This window comes from Rhinoderma darwinii, chromosome 12 (genome assembly GCF_050947455.1).
Source record: "Rhinoderma darwinii isolate aRhiDar2 chromosome 12, aRhiDar2.hap1, whole genome shotgun sequence".
NCBI lineage: Eukaryota > Metazoa > Chordata > Amphibia > Anura > Rhinodermatidae > Rhinoderma > Rhinoderma darwinii.
In genome coordinates, this window is record NC_134698.1 from 63,199,864 (window position 1) to 63,224,288 (window position 24,425).

Below are 24,425 nucleotides of genomic sequence, written 5' to 3' on the forward strand. Positions count from 1 at the left end.
CGACTAAAAACACTGTGGCAGATTTACAAATGTGTCGAAAAAAGTGCCCCTCTGTAGACACTTAAAGAGGCTCTGTTACCACATTATAAGTGCCCTATCACCTACATAAGGAGATGGGCGCTGTAATGTAGGTAACCGCAGTGCTTTTTATTTAGAAAAACGATCTATTTTCACCACGTTATGAGCGATTTTAGTTTTATGCTAATGTCTTTCTTAATGCCCAACTGGGTGTGTTTTTACTTTTCACCTTGTGGGCGTTGTACAGAGGAGTGTATGACGCTGACCAATCAGTGACCAATCAGCTTCATACACTTCTCCCCATTCATTTATTCAGCACATAGTGATCCTGCGTTGTTCACTATGTGCTGTCACATACACCCACATTAACGTTACTGAAGTGTCTTGACAGTGAATAGAAATCACCTCCAGCCAGGACAGGATGTCTATTCACAATCCCAGGCAGAAAAATGGACAAGGAGGCAGCACTTCCAAAATGTAGAAAAACCTTTATTCACCCATGCAACGTTTCAATCCCTCAGGATCTTTCTCAAGCATGCCTGAGGGATTGAAACGTTGCATGGGTGAATAAAGGTTTTTCTACATTTTGGAAGTGCTGCCTCCTTGTCCATTTTTCTGCCTGATATTGAGGACCTTGGACCAGGTTCTGAAGAGGCGTGCACCCTCCTGGCGGTTCGGTGCTGTGGTAACTCTCTACTTTTTATTCACAATCCCGACACTTCGCTAACGTTTGTGTGGGACTTACAGCACAGCAAAGCGTAATCTCGCTGTAACCTGTCATTTACAGCGTGATCTCGCGAGATCACAGCTTTTCCGCGGAAAAAATCTGCAACATTTGCTATTTGTTGAGGCTTTTACCTCCCCATTGAACTCAATGGAGAAAACTTGCAACAAAAGTAAACTGGCATGCTGCGGATTAAGGCCTGATTCACACGAGCGCTGCGCATCTCGGACGTGAAAAACTGCAGTTTTTCACGTCTGAGGGGCATCCGTACTCAGCGCTGCGGGACGCGATGTCACGCATCCCCAATAGTTGAAAGTCTATGGAGGGATGCTTGATGCGTGAAAAGAACGGACATGTCCTATTTCCCCACAGACCCTTCACACGGTCCGTTGAAACAACGGCTGTGTGAACGGCCACATTGAATTACATAGGTCTGTGGGACGGCCACTGTTTCAACGGCCGTCCCACGGACATTTAACACGTTCGTGTGAATCAGGCCTAAGTAACCGAGCCACAGGTCAATTTATGCACATTTTCTCAGCTGAATTTTTCTGCAGCGTGGTGGATGAGATTTGTTCAAATTCCACGTTGCTGCTACTGTGATACGGAGCGGATTTTCCATGATGATATCCGTTGGAGAAAATCCGGCTGAAAATCTGCGTACTTTTGCGCAGTGTATCCGACCTGTGTGCACATGCCCTAGGAAGTGTGTCACTATAAACAGATATTTAAGGCTCTGTTCACCTCTCTGATAGGGGTCTCTGTTGCAGAATCCATGGTTTTTGCTGGACAAAATATGCTTCCCATTGAAGTCTATGGCCCAAACACGCAGCATTTATGCTCAACATACCCAGCATAAATTGACATGCTGTGGATTTGAACGCTTTCCTCCCGCCTTTTGTGCGATTTATTTTGGTAGTGTGTGGCTGAGATTTGCAAAACATCTGCCCGTTGATTTTAATGGGAAAAACAGCGTTCTGTTCCGAATGGGCGTTTTATTACGTGGCCGTTTAAAAAAAACGGCCGCGAAAAAGTAGTACATGTCACTTCTTGAGCTGTTTTTGGAGCAGTTTTTCATTGACTATAAAAAAAACAGCTCCAAAAACAGCCGTAAAAAACGCAGCGATGAAAACGGCTGAAAATCAGGAGCTGTTTTCCCTTGAAAACAGCTCTGTATTTTCAGACGTTTTTTGCTAAGCGTGTAAACATATCCTAAATGCTGCGGAATTCCAAAACACAATGTGTGTGTGTGTGTGTGTGTGTGTGTGTGTATGTGAATCCATCCTAAGGCTGGTTTCAGAACAGCGTAGGTTTGTGATGCTGTTAGGCCTTATTCACACAAACGGTGAAACGGTTGTGTGACAGACGTTTTTTATCGTCCATCACATGGCTGCATGAAAATCAATGTATTTCTATGGGGTTATTCACACGGCCATTTTTTACCGGACAGTATGAACGGCCCATGAAAAAATAGGACATGTCCTATTTTTGCCTGTTTTCACGGATCCCTCAATAGACTTAAATCTATCAGGGATCTGTGAAAACGGGTCCCGCGCAGATGCAAATCAGCCGTGAAAAACGGCCGATGTTCAAGGCCAACTTGACACACATTCGTGTGAAGAAGGCCTTAGTTCGGGTCATTACACCCGTGGCTTGGCTGGGAGGTGTGGCCAATACGGTGCAAAATTTCTCCTATATTTGCCTTGTGTGAAACCGGTCTAAGAAAAACCTGTTAAAAAAACATTACATACTGAATGTAAATAACGTGCCAAATTTTCCTTTTCCAGAACGCTATATTGCCAAATCATAACCAGATGCTTATATAACAGATTGCAAAAAAAGAGTAATTCATCACCTTTCCAGAGGAGGAATATGAAACAGATGTTTTTCATACATTGCAACCCATGAAACAATAACGAACATTAAATAAAAAAAAGATTAAAAAGAAAAAAAATCATGCAGGTGTAAAGGGCAGCAAGAAAAAAGTGTCTTTATGGATAAAAATAGAACGGCCCCTTTAAGAACTCCCAGCCTATTTTACTCTATGTTTACATAACAGTATGGACGCGTCCACTCTCTACTTAATCGGAGGGGGAGTTGCTGAAATGGAATGCACTACTTTCACGTTCTGAATTAACTTATCATTTAATATTATCCAAAATTCTTAATAAAAAAATATAATAAGCGCCAGTACGGTTAAAAAAACCGAGCAGTGTGTACGTTAAACGGAGATTAGAATAGACCACGCCCCTTCCACCCCCCCGGGGGTAATCTGGTGTCCTGTTGCCACGGCACTTGGAGAGCAGCGGGGTTCCATTTGTTGTCTGGAGGGGGAGGAGGAAGGAGGTCGGTCTGGCGAGTCATTCGCAGCCTCAGAGCAGGAGGGCGGAGAGGAGAAGGGAAGGGGGGCCAACAGCATCTCGTACGGGTAGCAGAATCAGCTTGTATCCGAGGAGAGACTGCACCGAGCGGTGGCGGTTGGCTTCGCGCACCCCCGTGACCTGTGGAGTGGAGTATCCCGGTTTGGCCGTTACCGGGAAAGGAGGGGGACCGGGATTTTTCCTGGGGCGGTGAGCGGGATCACCCGGACTTGGTCGATGCTGGTGATAAGTATCTGCGCCACTGCTCGCTGAGGATTTGACTGAGGCAGTCTCTATGAAGTCGGCCGAGCATCTCCCTGTGGGGTTGCGTTAGCGATTGTGGAGGGGATTGTGGCCGCTCACGGGGGATCATCCATGTTTTCCCCTAGTCAGGAGGAGCACTGCGCCCCCAACAAGGAGCCCATCAAGTACGGCGAGCTGGTGGTGCTGGGGTGAGTCCCTGTCTGTCTGTCACGTGATTGATGTGTGCGGGGCTCCCCTGGGGTTCACATGTCCTACTGACCCACTTATCCGCCCACTGGAGCCCTGCACAGCTGTGTATATGTACCATGGCGGCCATATGGTGTGTAATGTGTCATGGGATCACGCCGCTCTAGCGCCATCATGCCACTTTGTGCGGTTTAAAGTGCACAATATTATTGTTTTTCATAGATGTCAATAGAAATGTTGTTGTGAGTGACTTCTATGGAGTGTGACTGTGCCGGGCGGCGCAAAACGTTGTCAATTGCACGTTTTGGCGGTTGCGTTGTCGCGAATGGGGTTTGTGGCCCACTGAAGCCGAAATTGCACCTATAGAAAGGCATTGGGACCGCACGGTGCGTGAAGCTCCCAGGGAAAAACATTGTACCACAATTTCTGCAACTTCTGATCAAGTCAAAGTTGCAGGCGGACGCAACGGTCGTTTGTAGTCGCAACCCCATTCGATCTGATAGAAGACGTGCCACTTTTTTTTTCGACTTTTTGCATTACAACTTTTTTTTCTCGTCTGAGAATTAACGTTATGACCACAATGTCACGTGCGACTTTGACGCAACTGGAATTTTGCGCCAATTGTCACCGCATGTACCTAGTGTCTGCTGTTATACGGTTCACGCAATGTTTCCATTGATTTATACCGGATTGTCACAGTTCTTGAGTGGTGAGGTTTCTGTAATAGCATTGTGCTGGGCACCGGGTGGCAGAAATCGCCATCTAACCTGGTGCGGGCGATCGCCCCAATGACTTGTAATGAAGTATTGTACCCCCTAAGTGCTTGTCTGTGGGCGGCAGAAGTTGTCTAACTCTCTTTTGGGTGACTGTAATGTCTTGTTTGGTTCTCGGACAGAATTCGGCCTTTTGACATATACAATGTGACGAGGTTCTGCAGCAGCTGCCCAGTGACCTCCCATCATAGTTCGGATCAGCTGGGCAGTGCAGCTATTCTTATATACCAGGGTTGGGTTTATTTCTGGCAACACCTTGTCTAGGCCACGCATTGTCGCAGAGCTGGCATGTTCTTCAAACTCTTTTATTAACTCTTGCAGGTCTCTCCTTGCCAGAGTCCCAACAAACGTGCCATCCCATAGAGTGGTAAAGAGAGCGGCGGTGATCCTGCTGGCACACCGGCCTCGGCCCTTGTTTATAATCCCGCAGGCCCAGTCTATCCTATAAAGTCTTACCAGGAAGCTGGTAGACTGGGCACTGCCATCCCCTATGCGCCTGTATTTTTAAATTTTTGCATCGCGTTGTAGGACGCTGTTGTCTCTATGCTCTGACATGTAGCAGAGAGGAGTTTGTCAGTGCATAGTTTGTAAATGGTCTCCACTCATTGCTCGGTAATGGTATGTTAGGCCTCAGGGCCATTTTCAGAAAAGTTATGCAATTCCGTGATCATTGAACGTATTTGATGCATATTTTTTTTATTGTTTTGTGCAAGACTTTTATTTTATGCCGCAAAATGTTATACGGCAATTAGAGATTATTCGCCATTGTCTTCCACAGGGCGATATGTTTTGGACATTGGGCTTGGCAGGCTTTAGCATATTTTTCCTATTGTTATTGACTGGTGTAACGAGAGTCCTATGTCCAAAAAATAACAAACTGGCAGGTAAATTGAGAAAAACACGTCTTAATTTTTGTGATGCACATTCAACTCTGCTACATCTTTGTCTATTTTTGCATACAATTGGGTGCGTTTAATACTGTTGTACCGCCGACTGTAATTACAGTGAAACCTTCGCAATATACCCCCAAGATGTCGCAGCTGTTGGACTATCTCTGGTTGTACCTGTTCACCATCCATTTTCACGACCAAAAACTGGCTGGAAACTTTTGTATATCGGTTGCATGAAGTGAAATCTACACCCAATTTATTTATTTTTTTTCTTGTGTGGTCTCCAGGTGTTGGACAAAGTGTTTAGTGCTTGATACATCTGACCTCCGGCTATTACACCATAAATATGCATTCATAAAGGTTCACCCTTGATTGGCGCGGGTGGGCGGCTGTGGGATTGGGATACAACCGCTTTATACCAATCAGCCTCCGCATGGTATGGGTGAAGAGAATAAGGGCTTGTCCACACATAGCGGAGTTGCTGCGACTTTTCCGTCCGGAATTGCGGACGGAAAAAACGTAGCAGCAAAGTGGATGAGAGAGAACAAATCTCATCCCCACACTGCGTAAAACTGCTCAGAATTGGACCTGGATTTTATTCCGCGGCATGTCCATTCTATTTGCGTAATCGCTGCTTATTTGTTGCGAGTTTTCCCCATTGAATTCAATGGGGAGGTAAAACCCGCTACAAATAGCAGTTGTTTGTTTTTTTTGCGGCGGGTTCGCAGCGATTCCACCACAAAAAACGCAACTCTGAATAAAAAAATAAAAAAAAGCACTATACTTACCTAGGGGTCTGTGTTTCTTCCTCTAAGCCGGCCTCCTGGGATGACTCTTCGTCCCGTGTGACCGGCGCTGCAGCCAATCACAGGCTGTAGTGGTCTCCTGGGATAAAATGTTATCCCAGGCGGCTGTTCTGCTAGCAGGCCGGTTAATGTAGCAGTTTTCCGCAGCGGATATTCCGGGCAGAAAACTGCACCACAGTTTGGTGCGCTTTTTTGCCCGGAATTCCATGCGGCGTGCAGGGTGAATACGCTGCGTGCTTTTATGCAGCGTTTCCACTCCATGTGAATACGGTCTAACTCACGTTTTTGGTCTAAATTGTACATGTACGTAGGGAAAAACCCTTGACGCAAACATCAACAGTGGCATATATCACCCATAGTGTATACTGCGCTGTTTACGTTTTTTTTGTTTTTTTTTTAAATTGGATTCCGTTGCAGTGTACTACCCCATTCCATGGTTCAAAAAAAAAAAGTATACCAGCCCGACTGAGGTCCGAAGATCACTATTTTGGCCTCTGTTTAGCTTATATGCACACGTTAAGCTGGAACTTTCCCGGTTTACATGCTAAACGTAAATGGTGTGAACAGGGCCTTGGGCCCCTATCGCACTGCGTTTGTCCTGCACGTTTGACTTGGGCATCTGGAAAGCGCTCAGCGCGTACGTCAAACGTCCTTCGGTTCCCATTATACCGACAGAAACCTAAAGAGTGTCATTCTGGCCTCCGTGGTATATTCTGTGGATACCGCTTTTTCTTTTCTTTGGATACAATAGCGGAGTATACTCGGTAGAGGTTTTTTGAACTGTATGGCATACGTCATACGTGTACATATGCGTCATGAACGTTTCATGTATCCGTTAGACAGACGCCACTGTTATAGAATATGCTTTACGTATACGCCATGTTAAGGTTATGAGAGATCATGATTGCACCCGTTTAATGGATCCCATAATAAGCCATGGGTGACGTATATGTTTTGAGCTTTTCCTGGCATATACGTCAAACGGAGACCATAAACGCAGTGTGAATGCGGTCATGTTCCAGAGGAGATCACTGGACTGACACATTCAGAGACTCTGGACTCCTCAATAGTAATGCCTGTCACGTGGTTCAGCCTTATGATCAGAAGTGTGTCTCAGCTGTGCTGCCTGGCAATACTCCATTATTACTAGCTAAAATCTGGCGCTTTAAGAGCATCGCATACGATCAGATGAAATCACTTGAATTGTTAGGTTACTTCTTGCGGCATAACGGCGCCATCTGAATATACCTTTTTAGGGGGAATCGTGTCTGTGGCCCTCTTGTGCTATGGAATGTCTGCCTTACTGGTCTCTTTCCAGTTTAGTCCCGGGATACTCGCTATATTGGACGTGTACAGACCGGCCACGCATCGTGTAATTGCTACACCAATCGCAACGCGTGATTCGTACCAATCCAATGCTGCCCTGATACCAGGAAAGTCTGACCACGCGATTCAAGTCGTTGTGACCAACCTGCAGCGGTAGTTTCTATGTAACGCTGGGTTAAAAGAGAACCTGTCAGCAGTTTTGAGACCTCAAAGGAGGGGGAGGGGGGGCAGTGTAACGATAACTTTTGTCTTGGTCGTGCAAGTTGCATCACCGAGAAACCAATGTCTAATTCCCCCGATGTTGCAAAATTTGTGGTTGTAATGCCCTCCCCTATATCTCCAAACTGCTAATAGATTTCCTTTTAAGCCAGGGCTGGACGTATCCCCGGAGCCAGGTAGTCATTGCACCTGGGAACTTTTTGCGGTTTTCTATTGATGCCTATGGAAGTTTGTATTACCTGGCTACTGGAAAAAAAATATATAGCCAAAAATTAAACGGTTTCCTCTGAAATGTATAAAAAACACATAAAGCGCACCATTCGGGTATGTTCACACGCAAACGCAAAATACGTCTGAAAATACGGATCGGTTTTCAGACGAAAACGGCTCCTGATTTTCAGACTTTTTTTTGTTAACTCGCGTTTTTCGCTGCGCTTTTTACTCTGTTTTTGGAGCTGTTTTTCAATGGAGTCAATGAAAAACGCCTCCAAGAAATGACCTGCACTTCTTTTGACAGCGACGCATAAAATAAAGGTTTGTGGGAACAGAACATCGTAATTCCCATTGAAAGCAATGGGCAGATGTTTGTAGGCGTATTAGGGGCATTTTTTCAGGCGTAATTCGAGACGTAAAACGCCCGAATTACGTCTGAAACCACTGCATGTGAACATACCCTGAAGTGCAGATTTTCTGCACCAAATTATGCAACGTGTGGACGTAGCTTTAAAGTGCCCCTCCAATTCCGACATCGGGCGTTCATGCTGGGCGGTACAGTTGCCAAGGAAACAGTATGACGCCCAGTGAGTATCTTGCGGTATCCTACCTATTATTTAGAGTAGGACCCATGCACAAAAAACATGCGCAAAAAACACAACTACCGGTATATAAATTAGGTGTTGCTCTAATCGTATTGACCGGCAGAATAAAGTGAAAAAACATTCTTTAGACATATATATATTTTTTAGTTCATTATATGTACCCTACAATGGTGGCATTAAAAAATACAACTTGTCCCGCAAGAAACAAGCCCTTATACAGCTACTTCGCTAAAACGTTTTAGCTCTTGGAGTGCAGTGATGAATAAAATGATCGAAGACCCAAAATAGATGTGTTTATTAAAGGGTTTTTCGAGTCCCAAAAAATTCATGGTCCAGCCTCAGGATAGGCCATCGATTTCTGGTTGGTGGGGGGTCAGACTTCTGGCACACCCGCCAATCAGCAGTTTTGAAGGCGAAGCGGCACTTGTACGAGCGCTGCTTTGCCTTTATTTTCTTTACTGTTCCATACTGTACAATGCGGACACACTTGTAGCAGCGGTTCACAGTATTAGGCCTCACGCACATGACCGTAGCCATGTGCAAGGCCGTGAAAATTCGGGTCGGCCGGGGGCGGAGTCACCCGCAAGCCGCCCGCAAATCGCGGGCCGTGCACATGAGCCTGGACCGCAGAACACGACTGTAATAAGACGTGCCTGTTCTTTCTGTGGTCCGGGCTCCTGGGCCATGCACGGACCGTGGAAACCACGGTCGTGTGCATGGGCCCCATAGAAATAAATGGGGCCCGCAATTCTCCTGTGGATTTTTGGGGGAATTGTGGCTGCAGCCACGCTTCATACGCTGTTGACACACGGAGCTGTTATGGACCTTTGGCGCGCGCAAAACGCACACGCTCGTGTGAATCCGGCCTTACTGCGGGCATGTTAGAGATGACCGTGACTTGTGTGGCTTTTGGCCCTTTTACACGGGCAGATTTTTGCACGGTATGAACCGCCGATCAACGATAACAGCAGGTGGATCAGCACTCGTTGGCTCCATTTAAACGGAGCAATGACCAGAATGTAGGGGGACGAAGGATTGTTACTCTGATTGCTCATCCCCATATGTTTTGCATCTTGGCAGCACATCGTGTTTACGTGGGGAGATGTGCTGCCGACAAGTGACTTTTTGGGCATGGTAAAGATCCGAGCAGCCGATAATCAAGTGTTTGATTTTGTCGGCTGATCGCTGCTGTTTACACAGGGCAGTGGTTGTGAATCTGTGTTTGTTCGCCCGATCATGGGCCTTTAAGGACTGTTGCAGGAATATTTTGCACCGCGCAAAATGCACGTTGCAAATTTTGTTGAGTGATTCAAGTTGCTTAGTTCTCGTAATCCGTGCCCTATTATGCTGTAGCGTCACTTTCCGTAAGAGGAGCACTGGGCTAAATAAGCTTAGTAAAGGGTTTTTCCCATCTTATAAAGTAAATATGCCATCACTATAGGATCAGTGGGGATCTTTAGGACCCCCCCACGATCCTGAGAATGAAAGGACCTCAGCATTGATTTAGCGCTGTCTCCTGAGCTTTCTCTGCACATCGGCGCCCGGGCTATGTAGGCAACCGCAGCCGACACCATTCACTCACAGAAATCTGAGCAACAAAGCCCCAATGGTGACACTACAAGTGTAATTGTAATCGGAGAGTGCCCCGGCTCTTCTAGAATGAAGGGGCCCATATGTATCATGCCTAACTGGGAGGTTGGGGGGGGCTCATCAAGTGCTGCAGCTCCTTTTAGTCTGGGTTCCCATGTAGCGTAAACACTACAAAATTTCCGAAAGGAAAGTGGAGATATCTGCAAATCTCAGCCACACGCTGCAGAAAAAAAACGCAGAAAAGTGTGGAAAGTATTCTGCGGTTCGACTTTTAAATCGACAGCATGTCAATTTGTGCTGCGCGTTTAGGAGTGTGGGGCTGCTGCGCGTTTTGGCCATAGACTTGAATGGAGAGCATACATTTTGCACTAAAATATGCAAGTTGAGTTTGTACGGTTTACTCAGCGGAAACCCTGTAAAAACTGCTGGTACTCCGCACGTTCACGTAAAGATCGTTACATTCAATGCTTCACGCTAGGGCCTTGTTCACACGGTGCAGATTTGTGGCAGATTTTGCCAGTTATTTTTAAAGGGCAAAACCCGGAATGAAACCTAAATTGAGGAAATCTATAAAGGAAGGCCTTATAGGTCTCCTCTCTTCAAATTCTCGTTTTGGCTCTGCGGTGAATCTGCACTGTGTGAACAAGGCCTAAAACTGCTGAGTTTCCGCCGCAATATGCGCAGCAAAGATGCACAATTTGCTGCGGATTGACCTCCATTGTTTAAGATTCCCCTTCATATTTTCTGTTGCAGAAAATCTGCGTTGTTTCCTGCCTGTGGGAACGTACCCTTATTCTAGTGCTCATTTGGGGGTGTTACCCATTCATAATCTAGAGAATATCCGTATTCAGTGCCAATGTAAAGCTGGGTATCCGGTATTCATTGCAATGCTGCTACTTAAATGACCAAATATAGAGCTGCCCGTCTGTGTGAGCGTAGTCAAGTGGTTGGCACCGCTCGCTTACGCTAAATCTAGCCTTGTTTATAAATGTATGTTTAAAAATAGCGTGGAGCAATACTTGTCATAAATAACGCTGCAGATGGCGGCATTGCTCACATCCTCGTGTGCTAGCTGGGTGTATAACGTGGCACACCCTCAGTTGCCCGGCTGCCCACAGGCTGGTAAACATACACTTCCAGACAGACTGATGCTATTCTGGAGCTCTGGTTCCTTATGGATAATGCGAGAAAGGAATTCGGATTTTCCAGGGAGTCATTGGTTTCCTGCTCCTTGGAGAACTTTCGCAGCTCTCTGAGAAGTGTGCGCTATAGGTTTAGAAATACTGAGACGTCCCCTTTACCCTCACCCAATACATTCCCAGAATGCACAGCGGTGCGATCAGGGGTAGTGTTAGAGCTGATGACCTGAGACCATGGATGCTGCAGAGCTGTGTAGTAGAGCTCCGTGCAGCCGCGTCTAGCTAATGCTCATGTTGTAAAGAGCACGAGCCCTTTAGGCCCTGTCCACATCTGCAGGGTTGAACAACGGAGACAACCGGCGCCTGACCGGACCCACTGACTTTAATGGGTTCTGTCGGGGTGTCCATAAACTCACTAGAAACAATATGTCCGTGTGCTGCGCTATTGCTTCTTGTACGTTCAGCGGAATCTGCGACGGAGGCCCCTAATGGAGCTCCGATGCAGATGTGAACATGGCCTTAGAGCATGATCTCCTGAATATCACCTAATGGTGGTCCTTCCTTTATGGCAGTGGTCTTTATAATCTAGCTCTCCGGCTATTGTCAAACTACAATTACCAGCATACCCTGATAGCCATTTCTTTCAAGGCATGCTGGGAGTTGTAGTTACATGACATCTGGACAACTTTTGGATGTGGACTTCATGTGATCGTCCAAAGTTAGATCCAAGCCCTTAGGCCTAGTTGACACGAGCCTGTCCTATTTGCAACTGCAAAAAGCGTGCATGAAAAATGACGTATGGTTGTCCGTATTGTCAGTGTGGTTTCTGTGTATTTTTCGTTTTTCTCGTTCATGCTTCTCCCCTGCAATAATTTTCTGTTTATTTTTTTTCTCTGTATGTCTTTATCAACTGATCCGTGTGCTGTCCGTTTTTCACACATGTCGTCCGTGTGCTGTCTGTACTTTTCACGCACCCAAGGGCTTCAATGGTCGAGTCTGATTCGCAAAGTCGGTGAGATTCACACAATGGACACGCGCTCCGTGAAAAAACACGGATGTGTGAACAGCCCCATTGAATTACATGGGTCCGTGTGATGTCTGTTACGTAAACGGACACCAATACGGATGTGAAATATGTTTGTGTGAATAAGGCCTTACAGAGGATGTCTCTCGACAAGAATCGCTGTCCATATGCCCTATTAGGGTTTATTGATGTCATGTAGGGGGTCTATCTGATCGGGCACGTCCATTCATTACATTGATGGCCGCTTATTTAAATGGCATGTAATGTAGTGGCCTTCATCTGTTCATGCCGAGGGTAGAAAAGCTAGACCTGCGACCATCAGCTGATCACTGTGCCTGCTTCTTTTTGAAAAGGGGTTGACTTTATGAGACACCTTTTTGAAGGAATCGTCCAGGAAAAACTAAAGGCCCTTTTTACTCCGGCCGAGTGCCGGCCGGAGCAGCGAGCGCCGATCAACGAGACATTGTTGATCAGCGCTCGCTTGCTCGTCACACAGAGCTATGGATGGGGACGAGCGGTCATTACTCCAAACATAAATGTCGACCGCACGTCTCCCTGTTCACACAGCGAGATGTGCTGCCGACAACGATAATATTTAACTTTTATTAAAACTATACGATCAGCAGATGATTGAGCGTTTGCTCATTCATCTGCTGATCGCTGCCCTGTTTACATAGGCAATTATCGGCAACGAGCGTTATATGAACGCTTGTCTACCCGATAATCGTCCTGTGTAAAACCCCCTTAAGTCAGGCTGCCAGATAATGACCATATAGTGGCAATCTAATATATCGTCCATAAGGCTGAGTTTCCACAGAACATTTTTATTCCAGTTTTGAAGTGCTTCTTAATTGCTTTATGATGGTGTTTTTGGACGTGTGGCTATTGGGGTATGTTCACACGACCTGTTTTTCGGGCCGTAAATGCCCCAAAAAACAGCTAAAAAATACGGGGGGCTGAACGCCTCCAAACATCTGCCCACTGATTCAATGGGAAAAACTGCGTTTCGTTCCCACGGGGCATTTTCATAAACGGGCGTGTAAAAAAAACCTTGTAAAAAGTGGTGCATGTCACTACTTGAGCCGTTTTTCATTGACTCAATAGAAAAAACGGCTCCAAAAATGGCCGTAAAAAACGCTAGTTGCTTAAACGGCTGAAAATCAGGGGCTGTTTTCCCTTGAAAACTGCTCCGTACTTACAGCCGTTTTTTGTTAAGCGTGTGAACATAGCCTTACAGGTTGAAGCACATTGAAACCATGTGCTTTACCTGTAATGGCCTCATGGCCGAAAAACACATTGCAAAATCACAGCAAATTGTGTGTTTCTCAAAGCAATTAAGAAGCACTTCAAAACTGCAATAAAAACGCCCTTTGGCCTCCCTTAATTCATCTGCACACAGGTCAGATTTGCTGCAGCAAACAGGTCCTTTTTGATTTGGTGCGGACTTTCAGCCGGAAATGCTGCTGCGGAGACCAGATGAGGGGAGAAAATAAGTCAATACTTCGGCTCCCATAGCGACGCCTCACTTCTTCCAGGGCTCGTGCCAGTGCTTCCGGCCTCCTGGAATTATGTCCCCCGTGTGACCATTGCAGCCAGCGATCACAAGGGATAAAACATCATCCCAGGAGGCCGGCAGCACTGACACCAGGTGGGGGAAAAGCGAGGTGTTGCAATGGGAATGCCAGGAGCAGTATTTTATTTATTTGTATTTTGTCATTTTATTTTGCAGCTTTTTTTGCAACAAAAATCTCAGGACTTGCTATTTGTTGCGGAATTTTAATTTCCTTTTTGAACTCCATGGGAAAAATCTGCAACTAATATTCAACCATTCCACAGAGGTCATCAAGGATCCTCACTGCGGGTCAATTTCTGCACGGAAAATTTCATCAGTATGTGTGGATGAGATTTTTAAAATCTCATCCACTTTGCTGCTACTGTAACACACTGCGTATTTTCAGCCTGTAAATCCGGACAGAAGATCGCAGAATCTACACTACGTGTAACAGTACGTCATTTAAAGAGACTCTGTCACCACATTATAAGTGCCCTGTCTCCTACATAATGTGATCGGCGCTGTAATGTAGATAACAGCAGTGCTTTTTATTTAGAAAAACGATCATTTTTGACGGAGTTATGAGTAATTTTAGCTTTATGCTAATGACTTTCTTAATGACCAACTGGGCGTGTTTTACTTTTTGACCAAGTGGGCGTTGTACAGAGGAGTGTATGACGCTGACCAATCAGTGTCATACCCTTCTCCCCATTCGTTTACACAGCACATAGTGATCTTACTAGAACACGATGTGCAGCCACATACACACACATTCATGTTAATCAAGTGTCCTGACAATGAATATACATTACCTCCAGCCAGGACGGGATGTGTATTCAGAATCCTGACCACTTCTCTGCAGTTCTCTGTGATTTACAGCACAGCAGGCGTAGTCTCGCGAGATTACGCTGTAAAATGTCATTTACGGCGAGATCTCGCTGTGCTTTGCTGTAGTCTCACAGAGACGCTACAGAAGTGTCAGGATTCTGAATACACATCACCTCCTGGCTGGAGGTAATGTATATTCATTGTCAGGACACTGCAGTAACGTTATAGTGTGTTTATGTGGCTGCTCATAGCGATATAGCTATATCGCTATGTGCAGAGTAAATGAATGGAGAGAAGTGTATGACGCTGATTGGTCCCTGATTGGTCAGTGTCATACACTTCTCTCCACAACGCCCACTTGGTCAAAAAGTAAAACACGCCCAGTTGTCCATTAAAGAAAGTCATTAGCATAAAGCTAAAATAGGTCATAACTCCGTCAAAAATGATAGTTTTTCTAAATAAAAAAAACACTGCTGTAATCTACATTACAGCGCCGATCACATGTACAATATAGGCCACTTATGTGGTGACAGAGCCTCTTTAATAGCCTTTTTAAAATTGACAGTTATTGGGCAAATGAGCGTTCACAGAATGGTCGTTCCCGATCAGCGTCCTGTGTAAACAGGGCAACGATCAGCCGATGAACGATATCGTTCATCAACTGAGTGTATCGTTTTAAATGCCAAAAATATCTATGTAGGCAGCACGTCTCGCTGTGTAAACTGGGAGACAGGCTGCCGACATGATAGAAATGTATGGGGACGAGAGATCAGAGTAAGGAGCGCTTGTCCCCATACATAGAGCTGTCTCGTTGATTGACGCGGCCCACGTCGGCTTAGACTGTAAGCTCATGTGGGCAGGGACTTTTGTCTTATTGTTTGTTAATTTATCTGGATTATTTGTCATTTTACTTGTTCATTTTTAAAGCGCTGCGGAATATGTTGGCACTATATAAAGATTATTTTTATTATTGTCTCACCCTAAAACAATAACAAATGGCAAAGCTCCATATAAGTATGATCAGCTGATCGCAGCTTCCGTAACTTCACCACGATCAGACTTGTTTATTTGGAATGACTGGTCATATCACACGTGGTGATCATTCGTGTAGGCAATGATTTGAACTTGTCTGACTCTAAGGCCAGATTCACACTGGCGTGTGCGTTTTGCGTGCACAAAAAACGCGGCGTTTTGCGCGCACAAAAAACGCGGCGTTTTGCGCAGCCGCCATCGTTATGACACTCCGATTGGATGTTTGTAAACAGAAAAGCACGTGGTGCTTTTCTGTTTTCATTCATCCTTTTCACAGCTGTTGCGCGAATCACGCGCGTCCCACGTAAGTGCTTCCGTGTGGCATGCGTGATTTTCACGCACCCATTGACTTCAATGGGTGCGTGATGCGAGAAATACGCCCAAAGAACGGACATGTCGTGACTTTTTAATAGCGGACTCACGCTGCTTAGAAATCACGCAACTGTCTGCACTGCCCCATAGACTAATATAGGTCTGTGTGACGCGCGTGAAACTCACGCGCGTTGCACAGACGTATATCCCGTTAGTCTGAATAAGCCCTTAGGGTATGTGCACACAACCTCTTTTCAGACGTAATGGAGGCGTTTTACGCCTCGAATTACGCCTGAAAAGACGGCTCCAATACGTCGGCAAACATCTGCCCGTTGCTTGCAATTGGTCTTACGATGTTCTGTGCAGACGAGCTGTCATTTTACGCGTCGCTGTCAAAAGACGGCGCGTAAAATTACGCCCGCGGCAAAGAAGTGCCGGACACTTCTTGGGACGTAATTGGAGCCGTTTTTCATTGACTCCATACCCTTACTTCCCCGGCCTGCATACACAAGATTGATGGCGGACCAGAATGATTAACTTTAATCTATTGGCGGATTTATATTAGCTCGTTTTTTTTTTCTTTATGTACTGTAAAAACTTTCACATTACTCTTCCAATCTGCTGTTTTGTCTGATCTTATATGTTTCTATATCCACAAACATGTGAAATGATCTTTACACAGCAGACCGGTTGTATCACAGGGCAAGAAATAGAAATATGTGCCCGGAGTGTGTGTGTATGTATATATATGTGTGTGTATATGTATATATATATATATATATATATATATATATTTTCAGAGTTTCCCATCTTAATTACAGCTGCCATGTTCGTTTTTTTTGTTACCCATTTACGCTTTTCTGTTCAGATATGTAGACCTGTTTCTGTTGGGGACTTTCTCTGTACTATATACCATTCTATACGTTATTTTGATCACAACAGACTTGCTAATTTCCAGCTGGATCTATTGTGTATTGAGGGGACCCTCCCTGAAGCCCTCTAAAATTCACATGGGGGGCTTTATATGGTGCCAAAAAATGTCTGGCAACTGCTACCCTTGTCAACAGGGCGTGTCCCTGCAGTCTGGAACTGTCAGCACTGATTGGACAGTGTCAGTGTGCAGGGACACACCCCCAACTTTCAATTTATTCATAAGTTTGTAGGAGGAATAACAGAGGAACAGTACAATGTAGAATTATAATTAAAAAAAATATCCCAGAATTGTTGTTTTTACAGGACAAACAAGTTTTTACTAAAACAGACATATCAGGAGAGTTGACAGATCCTCTAAATATTTGGCTGTTTGGATAAATATCCAATTGTAGAAAACGTTTCCATTTTGGGGTTTTCTCTATATATTTCTAGGTGTAGCAGGGTCTTGTATTACAGGGAAGTCTACCCTTACTATACACAAGACAGAATCAATCAATCAATGTTGATATAATTGTGCCACATTTAATATTATAAAGTGAGTAAAATTTTCCAAACCTTCAAGACATTTGGTTTCCAACAGGATAATCATATTCTCTGAGGATTAAGGTAATTGACTTTGTTTTATGGCCCAGAAGTATCATAGTAATTGAGCGTTGTGTTTGGCCAATTTTATAATTATCAGTGTAAATAATACAGTCGGGAGCTAATAAGACTCAAAATTGTTCCTCGGAGAGACTTGTTAACAGCTTCATTGCTAAGGAGACGGGTCTGGGTAAGAGTACGTTTTATGACGCCGGTTGTGCTCTATGAATTGCTTTTATTGGTTGCGTTCTAGAAAAGCTGATGCAGCTGCTTGATAGCGACTTTTATGAATTGACCTCCATGAGCTGTAGCTGGTAAGTGTATGGCGTGCTCACATGTGGCCTATATCGTCCAGAAATTTGGTGGAGACTTTAGACTGTGTTCCCACATGTATTTGCGTATATTTTTCTTTTTTTTTTTTTCTTTTATTTTGCCATACGGCCTAAAACTGCATGTGTTTCTACAGCGATTTTCTTATATTTTTATTTTTATTTTTTTCTTCCAACCTGTGTTTTTTTGTTTTTTTTTTGGTAATACTATTCTCTACAGTCCAAAATGTTGAATAAATCTCATCTCCGCTCCCCGTCGCTGCTGTTCTGCGCCCGTGTACCTCCCATAGCCAGTGTTTCCTGTTTTGACTTCCAGCTGATTGGATAGACCGTAGTTCAGGCGCTCCGGCGCATGCGTGGAAGCAGGAGACCTCAGCAGAGACGGCGCATGCATAGAAAGAAAAGACAACAGCAGGGATGGCGCAAGCGCGTTCCCCGCTGTACAACATAACCGCCAATACATGACATGTCACTAGTGACGTGCCGTATACTGGGCAGAGACTCTTCACCTCCTTGACCACGTGTTGAGTATATGGCAGATTGGGCTAAGATCATGTCACCAGCCGTGTGATTCGAGGCGGAATCGGGGGCGCTTTGGAGAAAGTAAGTACATTAGTAATGTGATCATTCTATAGTGTTGGTGGTCACCTTAGGGATGTAGCCGGATGAACGTCTCCTGTTCTTTCTTTGTGTCTGTTGTGCTGTTGTAAGACTACAACTCCCAGCAAGTCTGTTAGCCACGGGATGCAGACCACTGCTAGAAGTGATAAATAAGAATCGCTGCTTAGTAAGGGGCTCCCCATATGAAAGCTGCATATTTATCGATTAACCATTGAATATCCAGAATGTGATCTGACGGGAAGTCTTGCATGTTGATCGCTATGTACTGCCTCGTTTCAGTCTCTTGTATCCCCGTTTTTTTTATATTCGGGTCTTTCTAAGGCAAACAATGTGTCGGTGGATTTGAATATTGGCTTTTGGCCCCTTCTGTCTCTTTGTATCCATAGAGCTTTCAGGTCCCATCTGTGTTTCCATTGCAAGGACCAGAATTTACCAGACCAGTCTCAGAAACCCAGATTGTCAGACATCTGCCGGCCGCCTGGAGGTCAATGTGCACCAATTTTTCACCCCCTCTCTGTTGATCTCGGTTATAGAAAGACAAACCCTTTCTGTGCGCTGTTCTGCTGACACATAAGGGTTCAGTGACGGGTCAGTTTACTCTGCTTTACATCTGGATGGACGCGTTTCAGAGACACATCAGACTTTGCTGTTGGTTCCTCTTTGCTTGCAGAAATAAAAATTTATTTTTTGGGTAAAATGAATAGGGCTACCGTTACAAGCAGAACGAAATGATTAAGAATTGTCGCTCTCGTTGATCACATTTTGTGTTCTGTTGTTGCTGCCATTTGTATGGATGGAAATGTACATTAGAGCCTTTACTTTAATGTGGTCTGGCAGAGATTTTCAGTCCCGTTTCCTGGATTGTTTCCATAACGTCAGTTAAGTATTTCAGCAGTGCCATAAATGGAGGACTATGGACTCCTGGTGTCGATTTTAGAACTGCCCCAAGTCATTCTGGATTCAGTCTGAGGATATTGATCCCTGTATCAAGTGTTGAATGTAGCTATTAGTACCTTTTTAGGCTCCGTGCACATACGGAAAATACGCAGCACAACCGCAAGAAAATCACGTTTATGCGGTTTTCGGTGCAGTTTATACATTTTTGCTGCATAAATCGCTGTTTTTTCATGCTGTGGGTTTTGCGGCATATTTGTCCAGTACTAGAGAGAGAATTCGCAAGCGGAATCTCGAGATAAATTCACATGCTGCGGTTCTGAAAATACGCACCGCGAGTCAATTTATATGCGGTAAAATGCTGCAGCGTGTACATGAGATTCCCTGGAATCTCGTTACCTATGCTGGTACTATATTACGCTGCGGTTTTGCTGCACGCAAATACGCACGGTGAAACCGCACGTAATCACATCGTGTGCATTGACCCTAAAGGAGCACTCTATGGAAAACTCATGCACAGTGTTAATGCCTAGTGCAGGGCCTGAGGGGAGAAATGCATGACTCATGCATCAACCGTTCATTTGCTGCACTAGGTATAAGACCCGGTTCACATCTGCCTTGGAGCCTTCGTTAGATTCAGCCAAGAATACTGGAAACTATAGCGCTAGCGTTTTTAGTAAAACCAAGGACATCACGAGAGGAACCCACTAAAGGCAAGGTGTTCCATCGGCCGCCGGTGGTATCCGTCGTGCAACGGCACCAGCGCTTCTGCTCTGTCAAAGGTGCAGAACAATGGAAAAACCAGAACGGAAAGCCGAACACTGATGTGAACAAGGCCTAACAGTGTGTAGGTTTTTTTTTTTTTTTAGTTTCTTTAAAGGGTAATAGGATTTGTCATCACTTTATGATCGGTGGGGTTTTAACCTCTGGGACTCCCACCAATTCTGAGAATAAAGGGGCCGCAATGCTAATTTACACGGTCATGTTCACTGGTTTTCCCAATGTTTCCGCCTGTAGTCCTCTGCACAGCCGAGTAGCTGGGATCAGCATTGTGCAGGAAAAGCTTAGAAGGGGACGCAGTTTAAATCAGTGCTGTGGCCCCCTCATTCTCCGGATCGGTGGGGTTCCCAGAGGTCGGACCCACACCAATTATAAAGCGTTGGACTATCCTAGCTAAATGCCATCACTTTTTTTTTTTTTTAAGATGGTATTGACCCTTTAAGGGAAGCACTGCTACTGGAGAAACCTTTATTCAACTATTTAAAGGGATTTCTACTAGTTAGCTTTTGAGGCATGTCAATTCCACTTCTAAGTTAGATCAGCAGGGCATACACTGCCCCCTAATTCCACAGGAACATAAATTGGCAAACATGCTGTTATGGTGCAGCTTTCTCTCGGGAACCGCTTATGGGAATGTACCATTTGACAAGAATAACCTGTGCACGTATGAGATTTGCTTCACTGTGACTTCTGGTTGACCACTTCAATCGTACTCCTAGAAAATGTCACCTGTCAGTCACCATTTTGCGCACACGAGAGCCTCTATTGTCACACAAGCAACTTTTGCTTGCGTACAACATGGAATAACCAAGACCATACTCCAAACTCCATGTTTCCCTATGGGGGAAATAGCTGCACTACAATCGCAAGAATTCTGAAATGGTTGGGAACTTGGAATTCTTGCAATCGTTGCGAAATATGTTAATGCTAATGATTTTATCGTGCCGTAAAACGCCCCTGTGGAACCCTAGTCTTAAAGGGAACCTGTGGCACTCTGTCCTTCTGACTCGACAGACCGAGAGGCGCACTTTCAAGAGCTGTGCAATTGCATTTACTAGTTTACATATGTCCTCCTATTAAGGGAGCCTGTCCTGGTGACGGATTCTTTTAAAAATGTTAAATCAACTCATCATTCTTGGCTCTAACCTATTTCATTAACACACCCCAGATGCCCAAGAGGATGAGAAAAATATGTGATTAAGACAACCGGGTATGTCTACGAGTGGTCTAATGCAGGACTTAGGCCCCATGCAGACGATCGTGCCCGTAATCCGTGATTCCAGGCATGGCCAGCTGCGGACAGTTCGTGTTTGCGGACCGTTCTCCCATTTATAAGGTATGGGAGCGCGGTCCTTAAAATAAAGAAAATAGGAACTGTCCTATTTTTTACAGAAGCTTTCTATGGCGAAAATATACGGAAACGTGTCCGTGGGTCTGTAATTACGGGTGACCCCCTATGGTCGGGTGTGCACGTTGTTTCAACAGATATTGGAGTTTGCGTTCCTGGAAACCGTGTTCAGAAGTTCTGAGGCGCCCATGTTCATGGTGATCTATTTCTGACTCCGTACCTTTCTGCATTAACCCTTATGCAGTAGTTTAGTGGCACCCTTGTATCCCCGATCGATCACGTTTGACATGTATACTAAACCCTATGGGGGTGGGAGGGTTATTGTCCATTAAGTCCGATGTGGATGAGTCATTTTGGTGTATTTCGGCCCCTTAGATGATCAGACGTTTCGTATGTACTTTGCGGTTTTAATATCCCGTCCCAGTTTAGTAATTCTCAGTTCGCAGTGACGTCTGTATCCAGCAGTGAAAGTAGCCGGAATGTTCAGCAGCATTTTCCATCTAACAGGGGAACAATATTTTCTATTCTAAGCTGGGAATGTGTTTCTGTTAGTAAACCAAATTAATCTGTTTTTATAAAACGGTAAGAGCGAATCTTAACACCCCCCCCCCCCTCCCAGACATTTGACGTAGGGTTACGTTCTACCTGGGAAGAGGAGGCATGGAGCGGATTGAGCCCACTCCATGATAAGCGGGTGTATTTTACAGCCGACCCTTCACTGCAACAAGCGGGATCCTGATAGTTTAACCCTTTAGATGACGCAGCATCTAAACTGTGTGAAAAAGGGGATGGCCCCCTCTGAGGTGCCATCGCACCCCCCGCGACACGACTGTAGTGTGCCGATGGTCGTCATGGCATCCTTGGGGTCTAATGAAGGGCCCAAGATCTGCCATTTTTTTGCTCCTATTAAGCCCTGCTCATTGGGAGCCTGTAAAAATCACAATATACTGCAATACATAAGTATTGTAGTATATCGTGGAAACGAGCCAACGATTACTGGTTCAAGTTCCCTGAGGGACGAATTACAAAAAGTAAACAGTTAGGTTTTTTTATGTACAAAATAAAAAGTTGCAAAAACTTCCCTTTTACCATTTCACCCTAAAACAATTCAAAAGTCCAAACTATTACAATATAACGTTATTTAACCTGCACGGTGAACGCTGCAAAAAACTAAAACCGCCAGAATTTCTGTTCTTTGGTCATCTTGTCTCCCACTAAAAATAGTGATCATAAAGTCGCATGTACCTCAAAATGATATCAATAAAAGCTACAGCTCACAATGCAAAAAAACAAGTCATCATACTGCTCAATCGACCTCAAAATAAAGTTATGGCTTTTTGAATATGGCGACAAATCTTACTATTGTTTGTTTTTTTGACCGTTTTTTTTTTTTTACAAAGGAAAAAGTAAGTAAAACATAAAAAAAGCTATAAATTCTCTACCACCGTAATTGTATGGACCCACAGAATAAAGTTTTTTTTTTTTTTTTTTTTTTACTGCACGGTGAAAGCCGTTAAAACAAAACCCCAAAAACAATAGTGGAATCATTTTTTTATTTTTTCATTCCACGCCACAAATTTGTTTCCCAGTATATTATGATACAATAAATGGTGCAATGAAAAACTATAACTCGTCCTCCAAAAAAAACATCCCTCAAACGGCTTTATCGACAGAAAAATAAAGTTATGGCTTTTGGAAGGTGGGGAGCAGAAAATGAAAAACCGAAAAATGGCTGCGGTGGCAAGGGGTTAAAGGGGCTCTCCAGAAGTAAATACACATACATAGCAGAGCTAAAGTATTGCTTTAATTTCATAACACAGTGGAGGAGTTGCCTATAGCAACCAATCAGGTTGCAGGTCTCACTTTTCTGAAGCCCTTTGAAAAATGAAAGCAGAAACCTTATTGGTTGCTAAGGGCAACTGCTCCACTTTTACTGTATTAAGGCTCAAGTACTTATAAGTGACAATAAAGGGGTTCCCTGGGTATGTTACGGACATTCCTATATTACATGGAACATTGAGATCATGCATTATGGTATTTTATCCATCTTTTATACATGTCGGTTGCTTTCATTAATTTGTCATGGATCTCGGCTTGTACCGACCAAAATAGTAGTGAAACCTGAATTCCCTGATTCCTGAGAGAAAGACTAACTTGAAACGCAGGTAGGAATAGGGGGTAGACTAGGTGGGGCAAGCGGTTCTCTATCTGCAGCTAAATTCTACGTTTCTATGGAAACAAAGGTTTTGATTAGAAACAAAGTCATGTCAGGACAACTCCAACTCCTACATGCGCTCGCTTCTAATATCGCGTAAGACACAGAACCGAGTCACCTCATCAAAGTGGATATTGGGACACAGAGGTCGTCCAGATCTGTACGTGACCTGAGCTTTTACAACCGGTAATATATACGGGTGTCGTCATTTTTTTTTATCTGTCTCTTCCCCTTGTATTTTAGGTCCGGCCAGATTGTAAGGCCTTATTCACACAAGCACATCCGATCTGCGTCTGCAAAAAAAAAAGTTTTTCATCCATATGAATGTTTCCGTGTATCATCCGTTTTCTCGTCCGTGTTTCTCCTCAGCAAGCACTTGTTGGTTCCACTTTTTTATTTCTCTTTCATTTTTAAAAAATTTATTTATTCATCTTTTTTAGCAACTGATACGTAAAAAGCAGACCACGCTTGGATATCATTCATGTGCTGTCTGTTCACATGGCATATGTGTGAAGCAGAAAAATGTGGAAACCAGGCTCTCATTTTTTTAAAAAAAATTCAAAGCATTTTATTGCAATGACAATTGGAAATGTAAAAAATTTGCTTCAAAACGCCTCAAGAACTGACACACCACTACTTTTTAAACGACGTATTTTTGCGCTGCGGTTCTATTTTTTTTTTTTTTTACACCGCACTACAAAATTTTATACCTATGAACTACACAGCTTTTTAATCATTGAAAACAATGGAAAGCTGTTTGCAGGTATTTTTGAGGTGTATTTTGAAGCGTAATGGGACTGTTTACGCTACAAAATACACCGGAAAATAAGCCATGTAAACATGTCCTTAGAGGTACCAGCTT

General features: G+C 44.3%; 1 protein-coding gene across 4 annotated transcripts in view; it reads left to right on the forward strand.

Moving 5' to 3' along the window:
- The first annotated feature begins 3,058 nt into the window (after positions 1-3,058).
- PELI2 (pellino E3 ubiquitin protein ligase family member 2) overlaps positions 3,059-24,425 on the forward strand; it is a 65,750-nt gene continuing 44,383 nt past the window's right edge. For 2 of the 4 annotated variants that reach the window (XM_075843320.1, XM_075843322.1), the window contains exon 1: positions 3,059-3,554. In XM_075843320.1, coding sequence (XP_075699435.1) covers positions 3,478-3,554 — 77 coding nt within the window. In that variant the 5' untranslated portion in view covers positions 3,059-3,477. The remainder of the gene's footprint in view (positions 3,555-24,425) is intronic. The other 2 variants (XM_075843323.1, XM_075843324.1) reach the window with 2 other exon arrangements.